The sequence below is a fragment of the Eleutherodactylus coqui genome, chromosome 5 (assembly GCF_035609145.1).
Source record: "Eleutherodactylus coqui strain aEleCoq1 chromosome 5, aEleCoq1.hap1, whole genome shotgun sequence".
NCBI classification, from domain to species: domain Eukaryota; kingdom Metazoa; phylum Chordata; class Amphibia; order Anura; family Eleutherodactylidae; genus Eleutherodactylus; species Eleutherodactylus coqui.
The window spans coordinates 44,505,320-44,530,486 of NC_089841.1; the positions used below are offsets into that span (position 1 = coordinate 44,505,320).

Here is a 25,167-nt window from a genome sequence, read left to right on the forward strand (position 1 = left end):
CGGTGGAGCTGTGCAGTTCTACCATCCGAAGCCTCACGAACCTCATGGACTAGAGTTGCTTAGATAAGGTTTTGTCTGCCGCCCAAGTGAATCCTGTTCCTATTTATTCCGTCCTGAGTGATACCTTCTGTCAACACGGGTTTTCACAGCTGACGTGTTTTGTTACATACTGTTAAGAGTGACCAGAGGGCTTTCTAAACTTAACACTAGTGCAACTAAGAAAAGTAAAGGGGCAAACTGCAAACAAAGGAAGGTTTTCCTGGTGTTTTTGTACGGTGCTGGAAGGAATCCTGATGGTAGAGGTTACACATACATAGAAGGCTCTTAGTAGAGGTAAGCATAATGCCGCAGAGGTGCACTAAAAGCCGTGCTGAAATATTGATTCCATACTGGACACTTTACAGGGTATTATTGTATCTTGTCACCACCAGCAGAATGGGAGGAGAGCTAGTGATGGGCTGTATCCACCCAGTGCACACCCACACGCTGCTGATTGGCTGTGTGCAGGCAGGCAATCAAAGGTCCTAACAGCATAAGGGGTTTAATTCATGGTGGGATGGCGGTTTGGGGTAAGGGGTTGCTTCAGTGATAGGGATGACATTAGTAGCTGTTAATCCTTCCATGTGAGAGATGGCCTGAATTAATATGGAAATTTTTAAAACTACGAATAGAACCCAAACACTGAAACGAACCCCAACGCTCCATGCACACTGTCACCCAGAGCTATCCACAGCATTTTCTTGTAATGTCCACCTTTCCCTCCAGCCTCCTTGTCTCCCTCCCTCACCCACTCTTACCCAGCGCTGTGCTGCTGCTGCTTCCCCGCTCCCCTGCAGCCTCCCCCACAGCCTCCCCGTCCCCCTCCCTGACTCACTGTCACCCAGCTCTGTGCTGCTGCCGCTCCCTCAGTGTCCACCGCCGGGCAAGCTGCTCTGCCTCCATGCTCCCGCACTCTCCTCCACCCACGCTGCTGCTGCCCACTGCAGGGAAGCCACTGGAGCGACGTGTAAGCCGGTCTTAGTGACTGACGGGGGAGTGGCCAGCCTGTCAAACTGCCTGTATCTTGTCACCACCCACACTTCCGGTGGTGACAAGATACAAGAATACCCTTTACAGTGGAGCTCTGTCCTGAATCATTCAAATATATGTAAGAATTGCATTATACCTTATTCCCTTGTGTCTGACGGTACTCTTTATAAACGGGTGCACCAAATTTTGGCACACTGGTACTGAGCATGCTCAGTAGGCACTTTCTAGAGACTGGAGCCTTGGTTATAAAACAAGCCTTTTTGTTTGGAGTCCGGAGAGAGAGAGCTGAGGGGCTGCCGGAGCGGAGCCTGAGAGAGCTGAGGGGCTGCCGGAGCGGAGCCTGAGAGAGCTGAGGGGCTGCCGGAGCGGAGCCTGAGAGAGCTGAGGGGCTGCCGGAGCGGAGCCTGAGAGAGCTGAGGGGCTGCCGGAGCGGAGCCTGAGAGAGCTGAGGGGCTGCCGCCTATGAGGAAAAGAGCTGCATGAGCAGCTGAGAAAGGATAGTGACCAAAACTGTCTGGAGTCTGGAGCCAAGAGAGAGCCAGCGTTGTGCCTGCAGACCAGCGGGTCACCTGCACAGCAACTAGGATGTACAGAAATCATTTTGGAGCACCATGGACTAGCCTGGGTCCATCAAAGTGAATACTCCTACATGGCATATTGTAAGTGAGACTAGCCTCAATCTGCCAATAGGCAGTCTACACATCGAGGAAAGGGTTAAAACAAAATTACAGAATAAAATAATTATATACATAATAATAAGAAAATAACCCAAAGACGATGCCAACCAAAATTGCCGCCATATGAGCCCTGTAATCTAAAACCATACATAGTATATATCAAAACATCCGAAACAAAAATAGGAACCCGTTCCCATACTTTATTTGAGCGTAAATGTACTAATTAAAAAAATAATCATAAAAGTTTTAAAAAATCATATTTTTAGCATTTTACCCCCCAATAAAGCTTAAAAAAAACGGGGGGGGGGGGGGGGGGGGGGAAGAGTCAGTGAAAAAGATATTAAAATTGCCCTATCTGTCACAGGGAAAAAAAAAACTCAGAAAAAAATAATTTTGGTAGCTGAAGGAAAAAAAAAAATAGGGCAAAATCTCTAAAAAGTGTCCCTTAAGGACCAGGCTGTTTTTTGTACCTTAAGGTTGATATATTGGAGACCATGGTGGTATACAGCAGTGCAGTCTTGTAGACAGGGGCATAACTAGAGCCTCAGTGGCCCTAGGACAAATCTTGGACCTGCACACCCCCTTTCCCTCAACCCAGATTTGCTATCATGGCTTCTTTCAGACCCAACTGATCAATAAAGAATTTTACACGCAGAGCTGTTTTCTCTCTCTTCCAGCACATCCCCCACCTCTACATAAAGTTCTATCCATAGCACTCCGGATAGTAAGCCTAGAACAGGTGGGATGTTGTGGTGAGATCATTGTGACACCTGAACTGGAAGCCAATGGCTCTCTGCACCCAATTAGATTTCATCTGGATCCATGTCCTGAGCTGGCCAAGCCCGGTTGTGGTCACACCTTTTTGCAACAGCAATCATTATGCCCCTGCTCGTAGGTCTTTTTTTTTTTTTTGCCTGCGGGTCCTTAAAATATCATTCATTAGAAATCTCGAATATTCTGTGGCTTTCGGGGTGTGATGAGAGTTGTAGAGCCTCCGGTTGCAGTCTTATCCAAGGCACCATATAAGTGTGCGTGTATATATACAATACAAGGTTATTGTTTATTCCAAGTCATTAAGTAACACGCATGTTAATCCGTTTCAGAATCCTGCAGGTGGGAAAGCGACCCAACCAGTTCTGTGTTTATTTTGGAGGCACACATTACTCCGCCGCCTTTGATTACGTCAATAATTGAGTTGTACATGCCAAGTTAACCTTACCAAAATAAATCGCCAAGTATAAATATAACTTGATGGCTACAGATCTTGTACGGATTAATGAGTCAAATGGTTTTTATCCATTCGTGGCAAAAGCTGGACTCTGAAATCTGTTGTTACTGGAGAGTAGTGCATTGTGGGTACTCGGTGCCAGTTACTCGGGTTCTGCTCACATGTTGAGTTATAACATCCGTGTGAAAAAGTGCCTGATTTATTCCAACAGAAATCCACACTGTAGTCTATATGTAACGCTAATTTTTTATTTTTCCCGCATGCAGATTTGAAATCCGTGTGCAGGGTAAAAAAAAAAAAAAGTGGCGTGTCACGTAATATTCGCACTATGAAGTCTGTTTTTCCAATGTGGATTTCAAAGGAGAACTGCAGCAGAAATCCATGCACCAATTTTCAGTTTCGTTCAGTGAGGCTAGTTCACAGATGGATGGAATATTTAATGTAGATTCTGCTCCTCCTGCTCCTCCTGCTCCTCCTGCTCCTCCTGCTCCTCCTGCTCCTCCTGCTCCTCCAGCTCCTCCAGCTCCTCCAGCTCCTCCAGCTCCTCCAGCTCCTCCAGCTCCTCCAGCTCCTCCAGCTCCTCCAGCTCCTCCAGCTCCTCCAGCTCCTCCTGCTCCTCCTGCTCCTCCTGCTCCTCCTGCTCCTCCTGCTCCTCCTGCTCCTCTCGCAGCATTCCTCATCAGATACCATATTCTCTACTTCAGATTTAGTTCATTGCTTCTAGTTGAAATCTTAGTCCATCATACAGAACTAACTAGTGCAGTGTAATACCTCCGAAATGCACATGTAAACAATTTAAAGGGGTTTTCCAGGATTTTACACTGATGACCTCCACCAGGATGGACGAGCAGAAGGAGTTTAATGGGACTGATTTTGGATGAGCTGCTGTAGCAGACACAACCTTACCCTTATGGCCATCACTGTGCGAGGTACTGCAGAGAAGAGCTGCAGTGTTATAGGAAGCACTACTGCCCCTCCTCTCTACACATTGGTTGGGTACCCAGAAGGGTCCTAAATGTAGCTCATCTATGTAATGGCTGTTAAATCCCTATAAAGAGGTATTCCAAGGTGCAAACATATATTTGGCATACCGGTTAACTGTTCTGCCTCAGATAACATCTTCTTCATATCTTCTTGGTCTTAGAAAAGAATTCTCCTCTGCCTCCCCTTCCAGGAAATAACTCCTTGCTGCACCCACTTGGCTGTCGTATTATCAACAATCAGTATTTGCAAAGTTTGCAAGACTGTTAGTAAGATTAATTTCCCACTGTAATGTGCAGGTGTGATGCTGTGAATGGCTTGGTGGTCAACAAATGGGGGTGACACAATTCTTGCAACACACAAATTCATTCTGTACATCGTATATACGTCCTCTGCCCCCATAGAGTACATTATCTTTATACGTTGGAAACACATGGGCCCACTCACCCGCTCTGGTACAGTCCTGAACACTACTGCTCTGGGCTACATCGGTCATCTGGCTTGGTCTTCCGCCATGTCATCACCTCCAGTTCTCAATGGCTGCTGTCTGTTCCGTTGGGCTGCCCATTCATCAGCAGCCAATCTCCCGTCACTGCAGCCGTATTGAGAACTTCTCTTTTCCTTAGCCAGGGACTTTGGTCTGTTGGTCCCTGCTGGCTCTCGCTCATCAGTAGGCCCCATTTAACCTCATCGGTGCCTTTATACTTTCCCCTCTTCTCGCTTGTGAGTGTTCAGTCATCTGGGCCCTATTCGTTGGGCTTTTTACGTGGGTCTCTCTCCTGATCCTCCTATCTTCTGGGGCCTTAATCTCCGGGACACCTTGCACAATAATAACTCGCCAAGCTCTTTCCCCACCATGGTGCAGTTTATACAGTCTTTGTAGTCCCCATCACTGGTTGCATGCTAGTCGTATCGCCAAGTGGGCTGGCATTTCTTCTGGAGCAGTGACGCGCTACCTATGACATGGTCCTGCATTACAATAAGGGAGATGGAGATTTGTGATGCCACCCCTTGTCATAGCCCTTATCTTCTGGCTTAGATTCTCCTGTTAAGGCAGCTAATGTCCTCCCAGAGGAGGGAGTGAGGATTCCCTCTACTTACTTATACTACAGCGGGTGCAGGATGGAGTATTTTCCAAAATTCACCCAAATCATGGACAATCCTGTAAAGTTAATCCTTTTTATGTTTAGTTAAGCTGGAACTTTTGCTGGAGACGGACCTAGAGGTTATTCCCATGTTTTTGGTCATGTCATGGATTTTGTAAAAATTTTTTGAAAAAGTGACCAACCACGAGGCGTGAATACCCCGTCCTGGTGATGGCGCCATTCAGAGCGCGGGCTCTGTGTCTGCAAGAAAGGGGCAGAGAAGGCTTTGTATTCTACCCAGCAATGTTGGCCTACTTCTAAAGGGAGTAATTCCAATAATATTGTATTTACTATTGTAAATCGTAATGGCGGCACGGAATGGGATCGGCGTGGCAGCTTGTGTTTTATAAACAGATAACGTGTTTGTGTGGCATTAATGCGGCCTTTGTGTTTAACAATGTTTACTGATGCCAGCATAGGTGGCATATTCTTGGCACGGATCAGCCGCCCAAGGTGATTACAGAGGAGAAGGTTTGCATAAAGTACAGTAACAGAATTGCTTGGAAGCCACATATCGGTGTCCGATGACAGTGAAGCCTGTAGCCAGTGTCACAACCAGTATGTTTCTTTTATTGCTCAAATACATCTAAATGAAGCAACTTTGCAAATCTACTCATTGTAAAAACCAGAAGTTGTTGGATGGAATGAAACTTTTACTCTTCCTTCAGCCAAGCTCCTGGGCAGCCTACAAGTGTGCCTGATGAAGAGGCTCCGTGTTGAGAATCGTACAGTCTAAAGAGGTGGCCCAGGCTCAGATGAGCTGGTGATGACGTCACCAACTCATTCACTTGGGCACACGGGAATCATTAGATTCTCAGCCCATGTAAAAGGGCCACTACTTATATAAAAGTCACAATCGCGCAGAAAGTTTCAATAACTTCTTCTGGGGGAGGGATTATTTTTGTTTCCCTTGACAATGAGTGTATTTTGCCAGATTCCCCCACTGTTTACCTTCTCCTTTACTCAAGGGATTCAACAGTTGGGTAAGAAATATCTCGCCCTCCTGTAACATACCGCTTGCACCCATCACTGCACGGCTCTGCGCAACATTTACTTCCAGAGGTCACCGCTGCTCCGCAGGGTTTATTTGTCTTATTAGTCAAGGACGTAGCTTGTGCTTTCGTTTCCATCTATCACTGTATTTTCGGATACCTGGATGCCAGGGTCGTCCGTCTTGGTCACTCAAAGAAGCCACATTTTGAGTTTATAGAAAGCAGTCGATGCTTTGAATGATTTGGGAAAGTCTATTATCAACGTGTGTGTGTGTGTGTGTTTTTGTTGTTTTTTGTTTTTTTAAGCTCATTCAGGTATGAGGGTTTAGGGCCGGCAAGGCCATATTTACACGACAAATGTGATATTGGTCAGACAAACTCGGACCAATATCGTGCTTATAAAAATGTGATTTTAGCTGTGAATGAACATGAGATTTTCATAATTTGTACAAAAACGAATGTTTCCTGTAGTCAAATTGGTAAAAATCACACTGTGCTTGCGTTCAACTTACATGGTGTGTAAGTGTGATGCACTTTTTCTGAAGGTCCCTTTGAAAATTAATGGGCAATTCTTTGTGAGGAATTGGCCAAAAATAAGACTTACGGTGATTTAAAAAATTTTTTTTTCCTGATTTCAAACCATCAGTCCAAGAGAATTACTCCTGAGAATAGTACAGATTGAAATAAGTGAGGTCTCTTCACTTTGGAGTTCCGTCCATATTGCTGTTGAACAAAACTTATGCGTGAGAATCGCCCGTGTGAATCCGGTGTAAGTCGGGCGTTTTTAAAAGTGCAAGAAGTAATGTGGCAGAAAGGTTGCCCCTTTCCAGAAAGTAGTAATAGTCTTTCCCATAGTGGCTCCAATAGTAAGTGTCCCCTATAACGGCCCCCATCGTAGTCTCAAGAAATGTGTCGCTCCTATTGGGCTCCTTCCGGGCAGCAACTCAACAAGCATTTCACTCGCCCAGTCTGTGCCTGCCATCTGCTGGCATTGGCCGCTGCTGAGTCTGTGGCGCTTAACCTGCCCGATCAGTGTCTGTGCTGTGTACAGGTCGGCATCTACATGCTGGAATGCAGATGCCTGGGGGTGAGGTCCGGGATCACACACTCAAGCAGTGGCCACCGTGTGGTGTGTAGCTGCAGACTGGGTGAGTGGAATACTCATCCAATCGCTGACCTGGCCAACCCGCAGATGCCAATTTTTTTTTATTTTTTTTTTACCTGCCATTCAAAAAAAAAAAACGTCCGTGTGACAAACTGCCGCCACCCTGAGGTCATGCAGACCACCGCCTGAGGCAGCAGTCTCAGGTTGCCTCATGGTGGGGGTGCCCTGGTCCATGGACAGCTTGGCGCTGTTTCTGGCAGAAAACGGCTGGGTTTTATAATCATGGACAGAAAAATGTTCCATATTAAGAATTTCAATGACTTTTCCCGTATTTGCAGAGCGATTTACCGGCACTATTAGCAATTAAGCACTTCTACAGTAATAGAAGAAAATCGATGTCCTACTTGTGTGGTCTTTTGTCATATTTCATTTTATGCTTTGGTTTGCTCATTAATGTGGAATATTTCATCTCCTCGAAGTCGTCTTGTGCCGCGCCGCGCTGGAACGGCTCCAGCTACAGTTACCCTGAAGATAAACTTTATGTACGGCTCATTGTCCGTATGAGTCAGTCTTGGGTAACGTTCTATATTCCCTCTACACGCAGCTTCACGTGAGTCATGTGACACGGTCCTAATCATTATAATTAGTAGAGATGGCAGTTTATGTAGTGTAATCGCCTCCTGTGCTGCTGCACGCCGCAGTATGAAGCGTGGCTATTCGCCAATGCAGATACGTTTTAGTGTAGCATGGCAAATTCAAAAACATGATGGTGACCTAATGATATTAGGCGGGACCCTTTCCGTATGAGGTCACAATGTAAAAGGCTAAACTTGACCTAAGTTATCAGCCTCCATGAATAATTCCGATCGCATTGCCCTATTTTTGTTTCATAATGTATCGGGCAGATTTGCTATTTTACGAATAAAAGTACATCCGGCCGGTTCTGCAATTTGTTCAATAAAACGAATGGGGCAGAAATTGCCCAATTTTATTTACTGTGCTCTTGAAAAATGACAGTCTCACTGTGATTGGTTGCTGTGGGCAACAAAGACTGTTTCACTTTCAGGCAGTTTTGTAAATCTGCTCCATAGACTGGAATGTACAACAGAATGAGTTGTAGTTTGGCGCTCTACAATCTGCATAAGGTTACCACCTTTTGGCACAGGAAAATACCTGCCAAGGTAAAAGGGGGCGTGGCTTATGATTTTATTTTTTATTTTTTTGTGTTAAAACTGTTAATTTAAAAGGCTGTGGCCCTAGTATTAATGGTGTCCCCAGTAATAGTGAGCACCGCTAGTGGCCCCAGTTGTAATGTTGTCCCCCTGTATGGACATCCGGCCGTTCAGTAACCTGTCACCATCAAACATTTTACCTCCATCCGGTAGCTCCGGTCTGGTGGCTTCTGCTGCAATCACTGTGACCCCTGATCCCTCCGCCCGGGTCTGCACTGCAACGCCATTAAATGCTTGACGACGTTGAGCTGTTGTTCGGATGGATGGCAGCTGATGATTTTTTTTTTAATTTTTTTAACCAGCCATTAATATGGGCAGTAAAACAAATAAATATCGGCACTGGGCCTTTAAACTGAATTGCCTGCTGGGCCCCTGACTTACCGGCCAGGTGGCAATCCTAAATTTGGGCCTGACGGATGCAAGTTTAATCTTTGCATGGTTCAGGTAGCCGGCTCAAGGTCATCTGCTCCTTCCGAGGTTGGTAAAATGAGTACCCAGGTTGGTGCATGGTAATAGAAAAAAAATTACCTGAAAGCGTAAGTTGGTGCTACACAAAAATACCATGGAAGGTATTCTACAACTGTCTAAAAAAAAAACCACTCCAATGATCCTAAAAACATACACCCTGCAAACATGGTACAACTGCATCTGTTTCACATAGAAACTGCTTAGGTGTGCAACTTTCTTTTAGCTTGTCAAGGACCAAATGTGTTGGCACATTTAATGGGGATTTCCATTTCTGAACTATTGACCTATCTTGTGGATAGGTCATCATCAGTAGTATATTGGCAGGGGTACGTCTTCTGGGACCCCTGCTGATCAGCTGTTTACCCCGCTGCTGTGTTTGTCTACTGAGATGCTTTCTGCAGGAAGCAGACAGCTATTCCCAATCCAGTGGTCAAACTTGGTACTGCAGGTCAGTCTCCCACTGATATGAATAGGAACTTTGCCTGTAATACCAAGCCTGGCCACTGCAGAGAGCATGGAGCTGTCTACTTCCTGCAGACACCAGCTCAGTACATGAGCTCATCAGCCCAGAGAACAGCTGGTGACCGACCCTTTGCCGATCTACTACTGATCACCTATCCTGAGGATAGGCCATTGATAGTTTACAACTGGACAACCCCATTAAAGTGACTCTCTGGGGCTGAATAAACTAATATGGCCTTATCCTTTTTTGACTACATGATGCACATAGTGTATCAGTAGTCAATGGGGTATTTTACACGGGACGTGAAGCTCCCGACAGTTGTCCCAGCGACGATCATACTTATGCATTACACAGGTGCGAGGATCACTCAATGAATAAAGGCGGATCATCATTTATAAATCGACTGCCTGTTCACACGGTCCCATCGCTGTTCAGTAGCTGCCGGCATTTGCCCTGAAGTTATCGTTCAGCTTCCTGCAAGAATCTGAACGATGATTGGCCCGTTTTAAAGGGCCCTAAGACACTGCAGACTGCTTTAATTGGCTCATGTCAGCAGGGGCCGGCATACTACCAAAGCAGATCTTTCACCCGCAATCGCATGCAATGAATGTGTTGGCCCATTATCCATCGTTCTTGTATGACCGGGTTGCTGTAAAGTTGCTTGCATAGTGATGTAATGTCCCACTGGTCATTGCGCCGGACTGGCAGCAGGAGGAGAGAGACGGGAAGGGTGCGGACCGTAACTATTTTAAAAAAATCTTTTTTTTTTTCTCTTTGGCCCGGTTCTCAATAGGAATCCCTAACGGGCCACTTAAACATGCAATATTTGTTGTACATTTTTGTTTAGTCTCTATGATGACTTGTGATGACATTCTTGTGTATTAGTTTGTACTCCTGATGGGATTTGGGTTGTGTCAGCAGCTGCTTGCAATGTGCACGGAAGAGAAGACTTTCCTGAAAGCAAAGGGAGAGGTGGAAAATACATTCCTGTGACCTCCAGGAAGATGAGGCTTCCCGGTTCAGGCCAGAACTGTAAGACGGCTATAGAAACTAGAAAACCTCTCTAATCTGGCATCAGTGGGACCTGATGGGCGCCTGAGTTATTAGTTTGGCATAGAAAAGCATATAAAAGCCACATAAAAGTTATAGAACCTTCAGAAGTTCTGGCCAACATGACATATCGGACGAAAACATATCCTCGTAGGTTCGCTATACACAAGTTGTCTTCTCATGCTGTTCTGCCATTCTGGTTCTGTGCCGAAAACCCGTGTGGATTATGACATTTTCTGTTAGTGTGACTTATTAGTAAAGGGGGGAAGCTGCAAAAGTTTTTATATATTTTTGGATAATTTTTACAAAAACTTCTTTAAAAAAAAATCGTGATACAAATTTAGTTGTTTGATGTCAAAACAATATATATTCATTGTAACGTGTTGTAGCCGTGGGATCTTAAAAATGATTAGAAATTGAACCTTCACGTTTATGCGGACCGTGTGTTTTTTTGTTTTTTTTTCTTTTATGGGTATTTGGGCTGTCTTGATGATCAAACTGTGATTCGCTCTAATGGCCTGGTACTTGGAAGAGTTAAACTCTTGCTTTGACTGGAAGGGCTAAAACTTTGTAATTACCGAAGGCCAAATTTATTGCTCATCCAAGTTCAACGCTCGCGGTGCAATATTTTGGGTGTAACACTCATTTGAAGTTTGTGAGTAGCGTGAAAAGTTTTTTTTTTTTGTCTTTTGTTCTGTGAGAGGGAGGGAAGAGGGGAAGCTGCGAGTGAAAGCAGGAAGAACGATCACCGGCTATTATCTCCCCTCTATTCACTGTCTGTATGGGGTTTGCTAATGCAGGTTGCATGCTATGAAATTTCAAGTTGTCAACTACATAGATCTACTTAGCAGATATATTGCCGCAATCAGCGGGACGGGAACTACTTTATGGTGATCTCAGTGAGGACTACAAAGACATGTTGACAGAGATTCCCTTTCAAGTACTGTCTGTCCACAGAGCAACAGTTTGTAGATTTACGTCCTTTCCCGCCACACGCCCTATATTTGGATTTGGGGGTGGTCTATGGCACACTTCGACTTTAATACATTTTTCTCTTTATTTTGGGTAGTACGTTTTCCAGTGTGGGGCTGGAGCAAAGGGTCCGCAAAGGGCCCCTTTATAAGGAAGCCCCGCATCACACGGGGGGGGGGGGGGGGGGGGTCAGGTAGCTGGAGGGTAGGCAGTGAAAGGGTTAATGAAAGGAGAGGTGTTAGGAAAATGCTGGGATGTGGGAGTAGGGATAGAGCTGATTGGTGGGGTGGAAAAGAGACCGGGGTATAAAAGAAAGGGAAGAACGGGAACGCCATCTTTTAGGGAAAGTTAGGTTAGGAAGCAAGTCCCGCTCATTGAGGTGGTAGTTGGGGAGAAGGTTTTCTTGTCGTGGCAGAGTTGGTGGGTAAGGGGTCCTTTGGAGTTGGTTTCAATTGGTTAGGGGGGATGTTGGGTGGCCACGATCTCACCTGGTAAGACTCCCTCCTTGGTGTGGTTTGATTGGTGTCTGGTGCTGTGTGACTTGGCTAGTGAGGCGGGGGGGATAAATCCCCTACGGCCGCGAGTTAGTTAGTAGCCCCCCAAGGACGGCTTTTGGTGCCACCAAGCCGGTCGGTATGGTTGGTATCAAGGTACGTTGGCTAATTATGGTTGCACCAGATTTTTGTGGCTCTGAGTCTTCCCCCTCATATGTTTAGGGTTACTTGATAATTTTATGTTAATTATGTTAATAAATTGACTGCTGTAGCCTTTTTATCCAAAATATTTGAGTCTGTCGTTCTTGGTGGGGGTAGCTACAGCAAAAGGTACTCTGACCTCCCCAGGTCATGGAGCGTAGCTGCTCTTAAAGGGGTTCACAGGAAATCGACAAATGGCAGCCTGTGTAAACCTGTTTTAGGGCTTATTTACACGAGCGTAGATCGGCCTGCGTATTCACCGCCGGCCGATATATGCTTCCGTCTAAGCAGCCCCCTCCCCTCCTCCTCCTCCTCCGGTGTTTGCAATGGGAGGGGGTGGGACAAGGTGGAGCTAAGCTCCGCTCTGCCTCTGCCTCTCCCATTGCTGGCTATGGACAAGGGGAAGGAGCTGGAGCTTAGTCCCGCCCACTCTATACAAACTGCACGGAGGGGAGGAGAGAGGCAAAGCGTGAAAACGCCGGCCGATATACGCTCGTGTAAATAAAGGCCCATTTACACAGGACGAGTGTCGGGTAAACTATGCCCGACACTCGTCCCTGTGTTTCCTCGCTCCTGAGCTCCTGCACGGGAGCTAGCAGAGCTGTCTCGCTCATGGGGCGGCCAGCAGGGGGCGGAGGAGCGAAATCTCATGCACTGCCCCGCCCCCCTGCTGGCCGCTTCGTGAACCAGCCAGCTGTGCTAGCTCCCATGCAGGAGCACGGGAGTGCAAACACACAGGGATGAGTGTCGGGCATCGTTTGCCCAACACTCCTGTGTAAATACACCTTAAGCCCTGAGGGTGGAAGAATGATTTTATACCATAGAGGGAAGGGGGCAGGGAGTCGGAGCCCGATGCTACACAACCCATTCCGGTCAGGCTTATCCTTTAGCCTAATGGTTAACATGCAGTATGGGGGGAGAGCAGGGTGCCATTGTGGTTCACCAATGAGGAACAGGGCAGCCCGGTGGACTAAAATTTGCTGTCACTAATAGGTTGTAAGCCTGCATGGTGCACTACACGTATCAGTTGGTCTGACACCCTTTTGTATGCTCTAAGTGCAAGTATAGTATTAAGCAGCCGCCTCCTCAGTATAAGGAAGGCATCCTGCCACCCAAGACTGTGTAAAATTCTGACCTATCCCGCACAGAATCCGGGACGGTTGGGAGGCATGTTATTGTATTCCTGTTGGAAATCATATGTGCTTTTTTTGTTTTTATTGCAGGAATTTGTGGATCAAGGGAGAAATGCAGCCGATAACCACGTAGGAAGACCCAGAGAGTCATCGAGAGAATGTGGAATATTCCCAGCGTGGTCAGTGTCCTCTGTCTGCTGCACCATGTCTGCAGCCAGAACTCAGGTGAGTGACTAAACCCTTTGAAACATTGGTGGTCCGGAGAAGTCACTGCACAATACTTACTATGGTCCTTCCCCTCAGAGAGCAAATATTGTACCGTAATGAGATGGAACTCGGCACACAGAGAATTACGTTCTGAACAATCAAGTTTAATTTTAGTCAATTCCATGTCTCCTGCGGCCCAACAATCAAGGTGATCTGTAGGTTGTGGGGCCACCATGTTGGGCAATAGACAAATAGACATAAGCGCGGTGTGGCATTGATTCAGTGAATGCTGGAGTCCGGTCCTGGGGTGCTGACCATGTAGTATTGACCACAGTCCATGGTTCTTCTTCATTACGTGACAGAGCAATCACTCTACATCCAGTGGTGTCCCTCAGAGTCTTGATTGGAGGCATTGGGGTCGTGCAGGCCAAAGAATCACCTGGATACCTTGTAGAACATGCCTGCTGATGTTTGCTGTGTGGGACTGAACGTTATACTGCTGGGAAAACGTGTTGGATATGCCCTGGAAATCAATGAGAGCCGTACCTGCAGTTACCATCGCCGGCCACTACATGGGAGGTCGGCGCGGAGTCTTTTGCTCCGACCTCTGTGTATGAGCTGCGGACCCCGGACTATCAACTATTGATGACCTATCCTGCCGATAGGTCATCAGTAGTATTTTGGACCAGAAAACCCCTTTAAGTATCTCTCTAAATTGCTCCTATGTCTTAAATGAGAGAAAACCATTATTGCTACTCCATACATATGTTGGCACTTGGTTGTATTGTTCCACTATGGTCCGAGATCTCGGCATTGTCAGATCAAGTGAATTTCTCTCTCGCCTATTCCTGAGAATGTAGTAATGGATTTGTATGGAGTATGAACATGTCAATCCGCACTTGGCTATTGTGGACATTGGAGTAGGAGGCGTAGGTCCTCTTGGAGATTATGCATTGTTTGCCAAACATCAGAGAGTTCTTCCTTCCACCATATACAAGGGCGGCACTCCAGAGGTTTAGACTCAAACAAAAATCAAATCTACAAATTGGAGGTGACTCACCTGGTATGACAGGTCTACGCAGTTGAGGGCAGGCCATTACACCCCAAGGTAGCCCGACAATTCAATCTCCCCAAATGGGCCCCTCCTGGCTGAGGACATCCAACAGGGAAGAGCATCAGCGGGATGTCTGAAATGAATTTCTGTTCGGTATAGGCAGAAACCAAAAAGAGAAATTAAGTCACAGCGCTTCGGGGAAAGCACTAAAGATGCTTGTATTTACTTTACAGGGGGCCCATGCAAGAGCACCTCCTTAATCCAGATACGCCAAAGCCTCAACGCCATCTCTTAAAAGTCCATGCCCATAGTAATTGGGTAAAGAACCATAGTTACCATAAGGAGGTATTTGGTTCCTCCGAAACGCGCTGCAACCCACTTATCTTTTTTTAATTTCTAAATACCTGTCACATACCACTAATAAAGAAAAACAAAAAAATGTTCTTTACCCAAATGCTATGGACGTGGACTCCTAAGAAACGGTGTTGTCAATTTGGCGTATCTGAATTAACCCTTTGCAATCCAATTTTGGATTCAGAGTTTCCTAGGGGGTTCTCTCTTTCTGCCATTATACAATGGCGCCATCTGCTGGCTAGAGCCAGTACTGCGGTATGTGACATGCCGGAGAGGCCCCCGACAACAGAGCTGCCAGTTATATACAGTAAGAATACCCTACCAGACCTCTTCAGACATCGGAGCTGTACAGCCTTCAATCAGAATGTCTTCAGGCGTCAGACAGCGGATTGGAAAGGGTTAAGGGGGTAGTCTGACCCGAGCTCCCTCTGTATAGTAAGCGCATTTATTTTAAATCTCATCCGTAGTACTTCTGACTTCTAGACTTAAGGTTCTTGTGTGTCGATTCTTAATTTATTTTCTTGAATATGTTGAAACATGATAGAATTTTTTTTATGGCTTGTTTTTAGTGGCACTAATTGTGAATTGTGTTTTTGTTTTTTATGGCACCATTTTGGGGTACATACGATGTATTGTAGAACTTTTATGACATTTCTTGGAAGCGGAGATTGGGGGAATAAAGTTTAAAAATTACGCCATTGTTTTGGGGTTTTTTTTGTTTTTTTTTCACAATTCAGTAAAAATATCATAACTTTCTTATTTGGATCAGCATGATTACTGCAATACCAGGTTTATGGAGATTTTTTTTTTTTTTTTTAAACTAATTTTGCACAATAGAAACACTTTTTTAGATAAAAACAATACATTGTTGCATTCTAAGACCCAGAACATTTTTATTTTTCTGGCAGCGGAGCTCTGTGGGGACTTGTTTTTCGGTGGAAGAGTTGTGTGTTTATAGGTATCAGTTTGAGCTATGTATGCAATAATAAGCAATCCAAAAATCAATAGAAACGTCATTGAATTTTTTTCTTTAGTCCCCTTGTCCACGGGCGTTGCGGTATCCCGCAGCGATTCTCAGTCGCAGGAGCCGCCGCCCGGGAGCAGGCGTCGGCAGACTGCTCTCCGCTGTCAGCCTATCTGACAGATGGCTGACCACAGAGAATCTCGGCAATTCGCAACATGCTGCAAATTGCCAGCCACAAGCAGAGAATCGCAATGGTTTTCCGCTCATGGACAGGGGGCCAGCGCTTTCCATAGAGATGCTATGGAAAGCTTCAAACAGCGTGATCACACAAAATCACGCGCATGGACAGGGGGTCTAATACTTTTTTTTTTTTTTTTTTTAGTCTCCAAAGTGGGCTTGAAGATGCGATTTGCTCGATCACTAGAAGAGTACACTACATTACTTATGTAGTGCATTCTACTAAGCCCATGATAGCAGCCTATTAGACCCTGCATAAGGCAGAGCCTAATAGGCTGCGTTACATGGCACATGGTACTTTGTGATCGCATTGTGGTGTACCGATGTATGTCACCTGCTTACATGCTGCAGTTGCTATTGATTGTGGCATGTAAGGGTTAGACTGCCAGGATCTGAGGTTTCCCTGTTCCTGGTGGTTTGAGCAGGAGCCTGGCTGTCAGCAATTAGCCAGGCCAGCGCCTTAAAAAAGATGTATCTGCAGGTTTAAAGTCCATTAGTGAGATTCATAAAAAGGTGTATTGTGGTCTCCAGCAGATTACCAATTAGCGATACTACCTTAATCACCATAACTGACAGTAAATAAATATACGTAGCTTCTCATACTGTCAAGGTGGTTTAGAGACGTCCTCCTAGGAGGATCCAGAAAGTGCCAGATAAGCCAGCAGATGAACCTGGTAATTGACAAAGAAAACATTAACGGCAAACAGATCTTCACGAAGCTGAAAGTGAAGAATACTTAAAGGGGTTGTCCCGCGGCAGCAAGTGGGTCTATACACTTCTGTATGGCCATATTAATGCACTTTGTAATGTACATTGTGCATTAATTATGAGCCATACAGAAGTTATAAAAAGTTTTATACTTACCTGCTCCGTTGCTGGCGTCCTCGTCTCCATGGTGCCGACTAATTTTCGGCCTCTAATGGCCAAATTAGCCGCGCTTGCGCAGTCCGGGTCTTCTGATGTCTTCAATGGGGCCGCTCGTGCAGAATGCCGGCTCCGTGTAGCTCCGCCCCGTCACGTGCCGATTCCAGCCAATCAGGAGGCTGGAATCCGCAATGGACCGCACAGAAGCCCTGCGGTCCACAGAGAGACAGGATCCCAGCGGCCATCTTCAGCAGGTGAGTATGAAGACGCCGGGATTCGGGTAAGTACTACCCGGTGTGTTTTTTTTTAACCCCTGCATCGGGGTTGTCTCGCGCCGAACGGGGGGGGGGGGGGGGGGTTAAAAAAAAAAAAAACCCTGTTTCGGCGCGGGACAACCCCTTTAACTTCTCTTCCAGAGCTTCATGTGTCGAGGTACAAGTTCTCAGGTGCTTCTAGAGTGTTCTATTGTTTCACACCGGCAGGGCGCACTTATTTAGCAATGAACTGATTTACGGGGTGTCACTGAGTACCCTTCTGCCGACACATGGATGAAAAGTCTTTTTAGTGGGCAGAGACCTTGTCGTAAGAAGTTGATCCCATCTCCCAGTGGTGTAGTAGGTCATCAGAAGACGGACAGGAAATCCCCACTTGTACAGGATTTCGTGGTTGTAGTTACAGGAAGTAGTTGTCGCCTTTTGTGCTGAGGTTGCCACAAACATGTCTGTATACAAAGACAGTGATTGGTTTGGCGCAGGCTGTGGGCTCTGTTTCCTGGCGGTCTTCAGGAGTTTCTCTTCCACATGGAAGAAGTGGACATGTGCTAGAACGTCTCTTGGTATATCATCTGCCAGGTGGTTGGGGCAAGAGAGTCTACATACCCTATCTATTATGAAATCCTGTAGGGGGCACTCCAGCCGTAATGTTTTCATAAGATTTGGCAGGTATTGCTTCAGTTTCGGGACAGAAATAGTTTCTGGATCCCTCAAAATTTAACCTTGTTAGGGCATGACCTGTCTTCCAAGTCCGCCACCTTGGCTCTGAGTCGGTCTAACGCTGATTCCAGCTCCGTGTGTGTCAATGAGGTTATGTGACGTTTCAAATTCCGCCAATTTAGTCTCTACGTGGCTAATTCTTTTCTCTGCTTCAGCAATGGCTACATTTATTGGTTGAGTGAGTTCAAATTAGATTGCGATGAGATCTGTAGAGTTTTCAGCATGGCTGCCATTGGGGTGTTGGTAATAAATGTGTTTAGTTAACGGGATGCCGTAAAAGTTGCTTGGTCACTTACCATTGGATCGGGTTGCCCCTCAGACTCCATTCTTCTTGCTTTGCTGGACCAGACGAGGGAGAAGAGGCTGCATACTCCATGTAGCCATGCAGATGATGACTGTGTTGTTATGGAGGCTCCCGTCTGGTCTCACGTGGCTCCCCTGCGAGTTACAAGCAAAATGGTATGGGTTTCGTGAGAAGCCTCGCTGTCCGATTGGACGGAGCTGCTCCTTCGCCACAGCTCCGCAGTAACCACACTCTCCAAATTTGACCCACTTGAGTCAATTATGGCATCCTTCTGCCATGATGCAATGCAGTATACAGCCCTATGATGAAACCTTCAGTAAACTTGTCCATTTAATGAATTGGCTCTCTACTGCGTCTTGGAGGCATCTTCAACCCTTAATCTTTATCCATGCACTAAAATCAACAACACAAAGCAGTTTCCGTGGGCATGAGGTTTCCAAAGTTCATTTCATAGGCTTGTTTTTGGCTTTTATTATGCTCTCAGATCATGTGATTTGCCCCAAATGGCAACAATTTGCATAACTTGTATGTCTGAATGTAGGCTGGAAACTGCATAATATGGTGACAAAATCTTCATGGTGTGGGATCTTTTCTATGAGGCCGTCCATATTTTTAATGGATAGTAGTACTTGCACAATGCCTTCCAAATAATGCCATAATGTGTGTACATATCGTAATAGTGCCATATAGTGGGCACATTGCAACTCCGAACCAATGGTTCTATACAATGCCTATAGCTAGAGTCATGATGATATGGGTAGTAGTTGCTATGAGGTGCAAATCATTGTAGGTCCTAAATAAGCTGCGTCACTAAGGGGTTTAGGTCCCCATCATACGACCGTACTGGAGCCTAGAACGTAGACCTTCATAGGGTACTATAGTCATAAAAGTTAGGTTCCCATGAACATCTGGGGGTCCGGATCTAGCGGTCATATGGTCGCTATAAATGTGGACCTGTCACAGCTGACTCACTGAGGCTGAAGGTTTACCGGCTTCTCCGGTTATTTTGCAGATGGACTGTTCAGCTTTCTTCTCGCCAGACTTTGGCTTTGACCGCAGTTATTAATGGTGGAGAAATATGCTCTGCATTGAGCCGCGGTGACAGCTTCAAGTCTTGCTCAAATAAACAGGCATTAAAGTGTTGATCTAAGGAAGAGTATTAAAGCTCCAAGACCCCCGGCGTGTCGTAAATCATAAGTGATATTTGGCAAAAGTGTAAAAAACGTTGGATCGTCGAAAGAAAAGAAAAACTTTTTAAGTTTTATTCCTAGTACTGATTTCGGTTTGGCTTTTTGCTGATTGAAACTTTACAGCTTGAAATAGTTTTGGCCACTTGGCGATTCATTGTCATGCTGGTCGCAGGCTCACTATGCCCAAGGGATCAAGATGAGGACAGGAACCATTAACCCCTGATCACAACAGACAAGGAGGGCATTTCCTCTTATAATGATGTCACATAGGGGTAGGTGACAGGACCCAGAGAATGGAGCTCCTGGAATGCACTTTGCATATTCCAGGTGCATTCTGGGAAGAATGAAGAGTCACTGTGTGGAACGATTGCTGGGCTTAGCCAGGTTTAGCTGTTCTGAGGATATTGCTAGAGTGAAGTTTTACACTTGGTAGCATCTTATAGGTTATGTATCGTCACAAGAATTCTTGACCTTTAGAAGTTCATAAGTGGACATAGGAGAAGAATGAAGAGGTACAGCAAGAAATCATTTTGCCTGCAAAGGACAGTCCGGTAAGCACTCAGAATCCTCTTGGAAGGAGAAGTGTTGTTGTGAAGAAGAGTGCTGGTTGTAGGGGATTCCCTATTGAGGGGAACAGAGGCCGCTGTCTGCAGACCTGACATAACCTCACCAGAGGTCTGCTGTCTTCCAGGGGCACAAATCAAAGATGTGTCAGAGAGCGAGAGAGAGGTATGCTCAACACCTGGCGGGTCCATTGAAAAATGCTTGAGTCTCCCATTGACTTCAATGGGGTTTGTTACCCGAACAGAGCTCTCGAGCATTTCAAAAAGCTTAGCTCAAATAATGAGCTCCCGAGCATTTTGGTGCTCGCTCATCTCTAGTAAGCATTAATTTGGCAGGTGCCTTGCTACACATCAGGAGAGCTTTAAACTAGAACAATATGGGAAGGGAAGTAAAAGGCCAGGCCAAAATATACAGCTAACTTGTACAATTGAGAACCTCGCTATTAGAAGTGAAAGGGGAGAACAAAAAAATTTCAGTAGGAAAGTAGAGGAGCAAGAGACACCAATCACAAACTAATATGTTTTTACACAAATGCACAAAGCATGGGGAACAAACGAGGAGAATTACCATATATACTCGAGTATAAGCATTTTTTTTTGTGCTGAAAAAGCCCCCTTAGGCTTATACTCGAGTGAGGTAAAAAAAAACCCGCAATACTCACCTCTCAGCAGGCATCTGTGTCCCTGGCGCGATGCTTTTCCCGGCAATGCGGCAAGCTGCTTCCGACTTCTCCTTGCTGTCATCTCCCTGGCTCTGTTTTGAATTCCCTCACTGTCAGAGCTGGGTGAAGAAGCGCTGTGATTAGATCGAGCACCAGCCAATCACAGTTAGCACTCGATCATTCACAACCATTCAGTTAATGACAGCACTGATTGGCTGTGATTGGTTTATCGAGTGCCAGCTGTGATTGGCTGGCGCTCGATCCAATCACAATGTAGATCTCCTAACACAGGAAGAGAAATATGTCATAGGCATCACGGAAACTTGGTGGAATGATACACATGATCGGAATACAAGGCTTGAAGGATACAACTTATTTATAAGAAACAGACCTAATAAAAGGGGAGGAGGTATTGTGTTGTATGTTAGGAAAACAATCATCTCCACAGAGATTCAGGCTTCAGAGCAGATGAGCTCTGTAGAAACTGTTTGGGTAAGGATACAAGAAGAGAACAACAGAAAGGACACCATTATAGGCATTTACTATAGGCTACCTGAACAAGCAGAAGATAGGGATGAACTCTTTCTACATCAGATGGCCAAGCTCTCAAAACAGAATGGCATAGTGATCATGGGAGATTTACCGATCCAGACATTTGTTGGGAATCTCTCTCAGGTAAAAGTAATGGATCCAACAAATTCTTATCCGCTCTTGCTGACAACTTTATCTTCCAAAAGGTAGAAGAGAAAACAAGGGGATCTGCTATCTGGGACCTAATTCCTACCAACAGGGAGGGAATGGTTGAGGAAGTAAGGGTGGCTGGGACCTTAGGAGGCAATGATCATGATATCGTTGAATTTTGGATAAAAAGGGGAGGAAAACCTGAGAAAACTTAGACCTCAAGGTTGGATTTCAGAAAGGCAGATTTCAATAAACTCAGAAAGAGGATAGGAAGAATCCAATGGCGGGATGTTCTTAAGGACAGAAATGTCCAAGAAGGTTGGGAAATAGTGAGAAATTAGATTCTCAAAGCACAATCGTTTAAAAAAAGGAAGAATGGGAAGCATTAAGAGACCAGGATTGATGAACACAGAACTTGCCCACATGTTAAAAAGGAATAAAAATATGTTTATCAAATGGAAAGAAGAAAATAATGGAGTCTGCAGAAACTGTAGGGCAAGTGTCAGAAAAGCTAAAACGAATAATGAATTAAGGCTTGCAACACAGGCCAAAAGCCCTAAAAAAGGATTTTGGGGGTATGTCAAAAGCAAAAGAAAAGTCAAAGATGCTTACAGGATGGAAGTGGTGAATTGGTTAAGAATAGAGATGAGCGAACCTACTCGTTTTGAGTAATTACTCGATCGAGCACCGCGATTTACAAGTAGTTCCGTACTCGGGTGAAAGATTCCGGGGGCGGGGGGGAGGCGCGGCAGAGCGGGGGGTAGCAGCTCTCTCTCTCTCTCTCCCTCCCCCCCCCCCCCTCCCTGCTGCAACCCCCCACTCACCCACGGCGCCCCCCGAATCTTTTCGCCCGAGTACGGAAGTACTCGAAAATCGCGGCGCTCGGGCGAAAAAGGGGCGTGGCCGAGTAGGTTCGCTCATCTCTAGTTAAGAATGATGTTGAGAAGGCCAAACCTTTATAGATTCATAAATTTGGCACAGAATGCCAGAAGATAATAAGGTAAAATGTCAGGCAGCCGAGCGCTAACCAAAGAAAGCCATTCGATTCTATCATCAGACAGACCTGTTTGGCCAAGGGATTTCCTTTTCCTGATCCCCGAACGCACCCTTAGAGAAGCAAAATTGTATTCAAAATGTGGTACTCCTGGTCCATCCTGAGTATCCGGAGCTCCGATGAAGTGGCCATTCAGTGTATGATGTTTTACTGATAGTTGCTGCTTGACTGGTCGACCTCTCTAATCCATGTGGTTTCTATCGGCTTATAGTTGTGTTTTGCATTTTTTGGATAGAAGGGAAAGTCCTAGAGCGAAACCAGAGGTTAGCAGGAGAGCGCACATTATGGGGATAGTAGTGGAGGAGAAGGTGGATTAGTCTGTAGCAGATAGGGTTAAGAGGAGTGCGAAGTGGAGCTAGTAAGGTGGAGCTTTAGGTTGGGCTATATGGGGGAAGCCATTCCAAGCCAGAGAGAGAAACAGATGTAGATGGCCCGCCCCCTTTTTGCCAGATCTTTCGTTAGCTAGTACTTCCCCATATTCAACAAACATTGGAGTTATGTCCAATTTTTTAGAAATATTTTTTTATTCCTGTTTAGGGCATTCGAGATGATCAGAAAACGGCTATTTTGAATTGTTGTTTTTTTGTTTTTTTATGGAATTTTCCGTGCTTGTCAAATGTAATATTTTGTGGGACTTGAACAACATATTTTCTATTAAGAATTGTCATCCTCGTTTAATAAATCTAATTCTGGTTAATCCTGTGAAGAATGTGTTTACATACGGACCAGATGGCGACATCTGCTGCTGATATGTAATGGGATGTTTCACCCGCTTTCCAGGAACTACATGTTCAATCCAAGAAATGCAAACAGGACCGTAGCCAATAGAAGCTGCATGGATCAAATGCGTTTACCACTAGAGCAGCAGCGCCTACCAGCGGAGCAGCCTAGAAGCTGGCGCCATCAAACCGCCTGCGACAACCAACCAATTGTATTTTAAGCAGGTTATCTCATTAAAACTGACCCGGTTAGTGTGGTTGCTTGCCATGAATGGCCAGCGGGCAACATCGGATCTGGTCAGCCTGACCTAATTTGTGGTGAAATTGAAAATTGGCTTTCCCCTGCAAGGAGAAGGAAGGTGTGTGTGTCTGTTTTCAATGATTGTGGTTCAGTGGTTAGCACTCTTTGCAGTGCTGGGATCTTATGTTCAAATCTCTTTAAGCACAACATTAGCATGGACTGGGAAAAGCTCCATCCAGATGTTGCCTTTGGTTGGATTTGAACCTAGAACTCAAGGGTTGCAAGGCAACAGTGCGAACCACCGAGCCACCACACTTTGTCCATTTGCCACACAGAGCATTTACACCATGTGCATGCAGGTTATAAAGCAATAGTGCTAGCCACTGAGCCATCAAACTTCTTCCTCCTCCTGATTTTTTTCCTTCTCTAGAGGAGGAGAATATCTTTCCTCTCTTCCTTCATTCATGTCTTGCAGTGCTGGGGTAGTATCTAGGTTCGACTCTCAGGGACAACATCTGCATGGACTTCGGAGAAAAAAGCTAACTGAAACATACAGAGAAGAAAGGAGGACCAGGTGTGGTGGCTCAGTTGTTGGCATTGTTGCCTTGCAGCGTTGGAGCTCTTGGTTCAAATCTCTCAGACAGCATTTGCATGGACTTTTGAAGATTTTTGTATTTTTTTTTTTCAACTCCAGAGCAGAAAAACGAGAAGTCTGGTGGCTCAGTTGTTAGAACTGCTGTCTTGCAGTGCTGGAGTTGTAGGTTAAAATCTGACGAAGGGCAACATCTGGATGGAGTTTTTCAAAGTCTATGCTAACGTTCTCCTTGATGAGATTTGAAACTAGAAACCTAAACCTGCAAAGATTCAGTGCTAACCACTGAGCCAGATTCATTGAAGATGCACGCACACACGCAATCTAGATATTTCTCTCTTTAGTTCTCTCGCACTTCCTGTCTCTCTTGTGCATTTTTTTTCTTCTTTTTACTCGTATTGACTTGAACGGAAATTTAGATAGGGTCGTTCCAAATTGTTTTTGGAAAGTAGGGTCGATCACACCTGACCTGATTATTAGAGCCAACAAACAGCACCATTCTTGTCCAACTGGTTGTGTCTGGTATTGCGGCTTGGCTCTAGTCATTTAGACACCCCATAGAGGAAAGAAAGTTAGAAAGCAGCCATGTTTTTAGGCTGCTCTTTACATTGTAATCTGTAGTGGCTGGTGGTGATATTCTGTTATGCAGTGATATAAAAATGCGATCTGCTCTTGTACCGAAGACTACACACGTTCTAACCTTCTGGTTTGTTTTTGTTTCATCAGATTTCTTCCAGAACCTCGACTGCGTGACACATGATCTTGAGAACCTGTTCTGTCGATGGGACACCCCGTACCCTGTGGAGCAGAAAATCCTCTATGAAGTTTGCTCTAAGTAAGAATCAAGAGATGTTTTATATTGACTTGTTTTTCAGCTACCTAGAAGGTGGTGAATAATGTTTTTATGCAATATGTAACAAGGATTTATATCAAGAACTCTCAATCTCTGTATAAAAAAGTTCTACAACTTTCCAATGTTTTTTTGTTTTTAATTTCTTTGTATTCTCAAGATGCATGCTGTCGGTGAATGAGGACACTGCTGTTGCCTTTCGGAGGCAACCTTTATCTAGCCAGTTCTGCTCTCAGCTGGGAAGTGGATACAATTGTATCCAGTGTTGACAATGCTCTGTGAGCTAAACAGCCCGGACTCCAGACTGATACATTGTACATAGCTAGTCCTGCTCTCAGCTGAAAAGTGGATGCAATTATATCCAGTGTGGACAATGCTCTGTGAGCTAAACAGTCCGGACTCAACTGATCAATTGTAATGCAGTAGTAGAAATTTGTGCAGCTGCTACTGATGTCTTCCACTCACGGAG

The 25,167-nt window shown here is 45.4% G+C and overlaps 1 protein-coding gene across 1 annotated transcript in view; it reads left to right on the top strand.

Moving 5' to 3' along the window:
• LIFR (LIF receptor subunit alpha) overlaps positions 1-25,167 on the top strand; it is an 88,789-nt gene that overhangs the window by 30,672 nt on the left and 32,950 nt on the right. Inside the window, exons 2-3 of the mRNA XM_066602406.1 lie at positions 13,261-13,395; positions 24,575-24,683. Of these exons, the coding sequence (XP_066458503.1) occupies positions 13,329-13,395; positions 24,575-24,683 (176 nt within the window). The 5' untranslated portion in view covers positions 13,261-13,328. The remainder of the gene's footprint in view (positions 1-13,260; positions 13,396-24,574; positions 24,684-25,167) is intronic.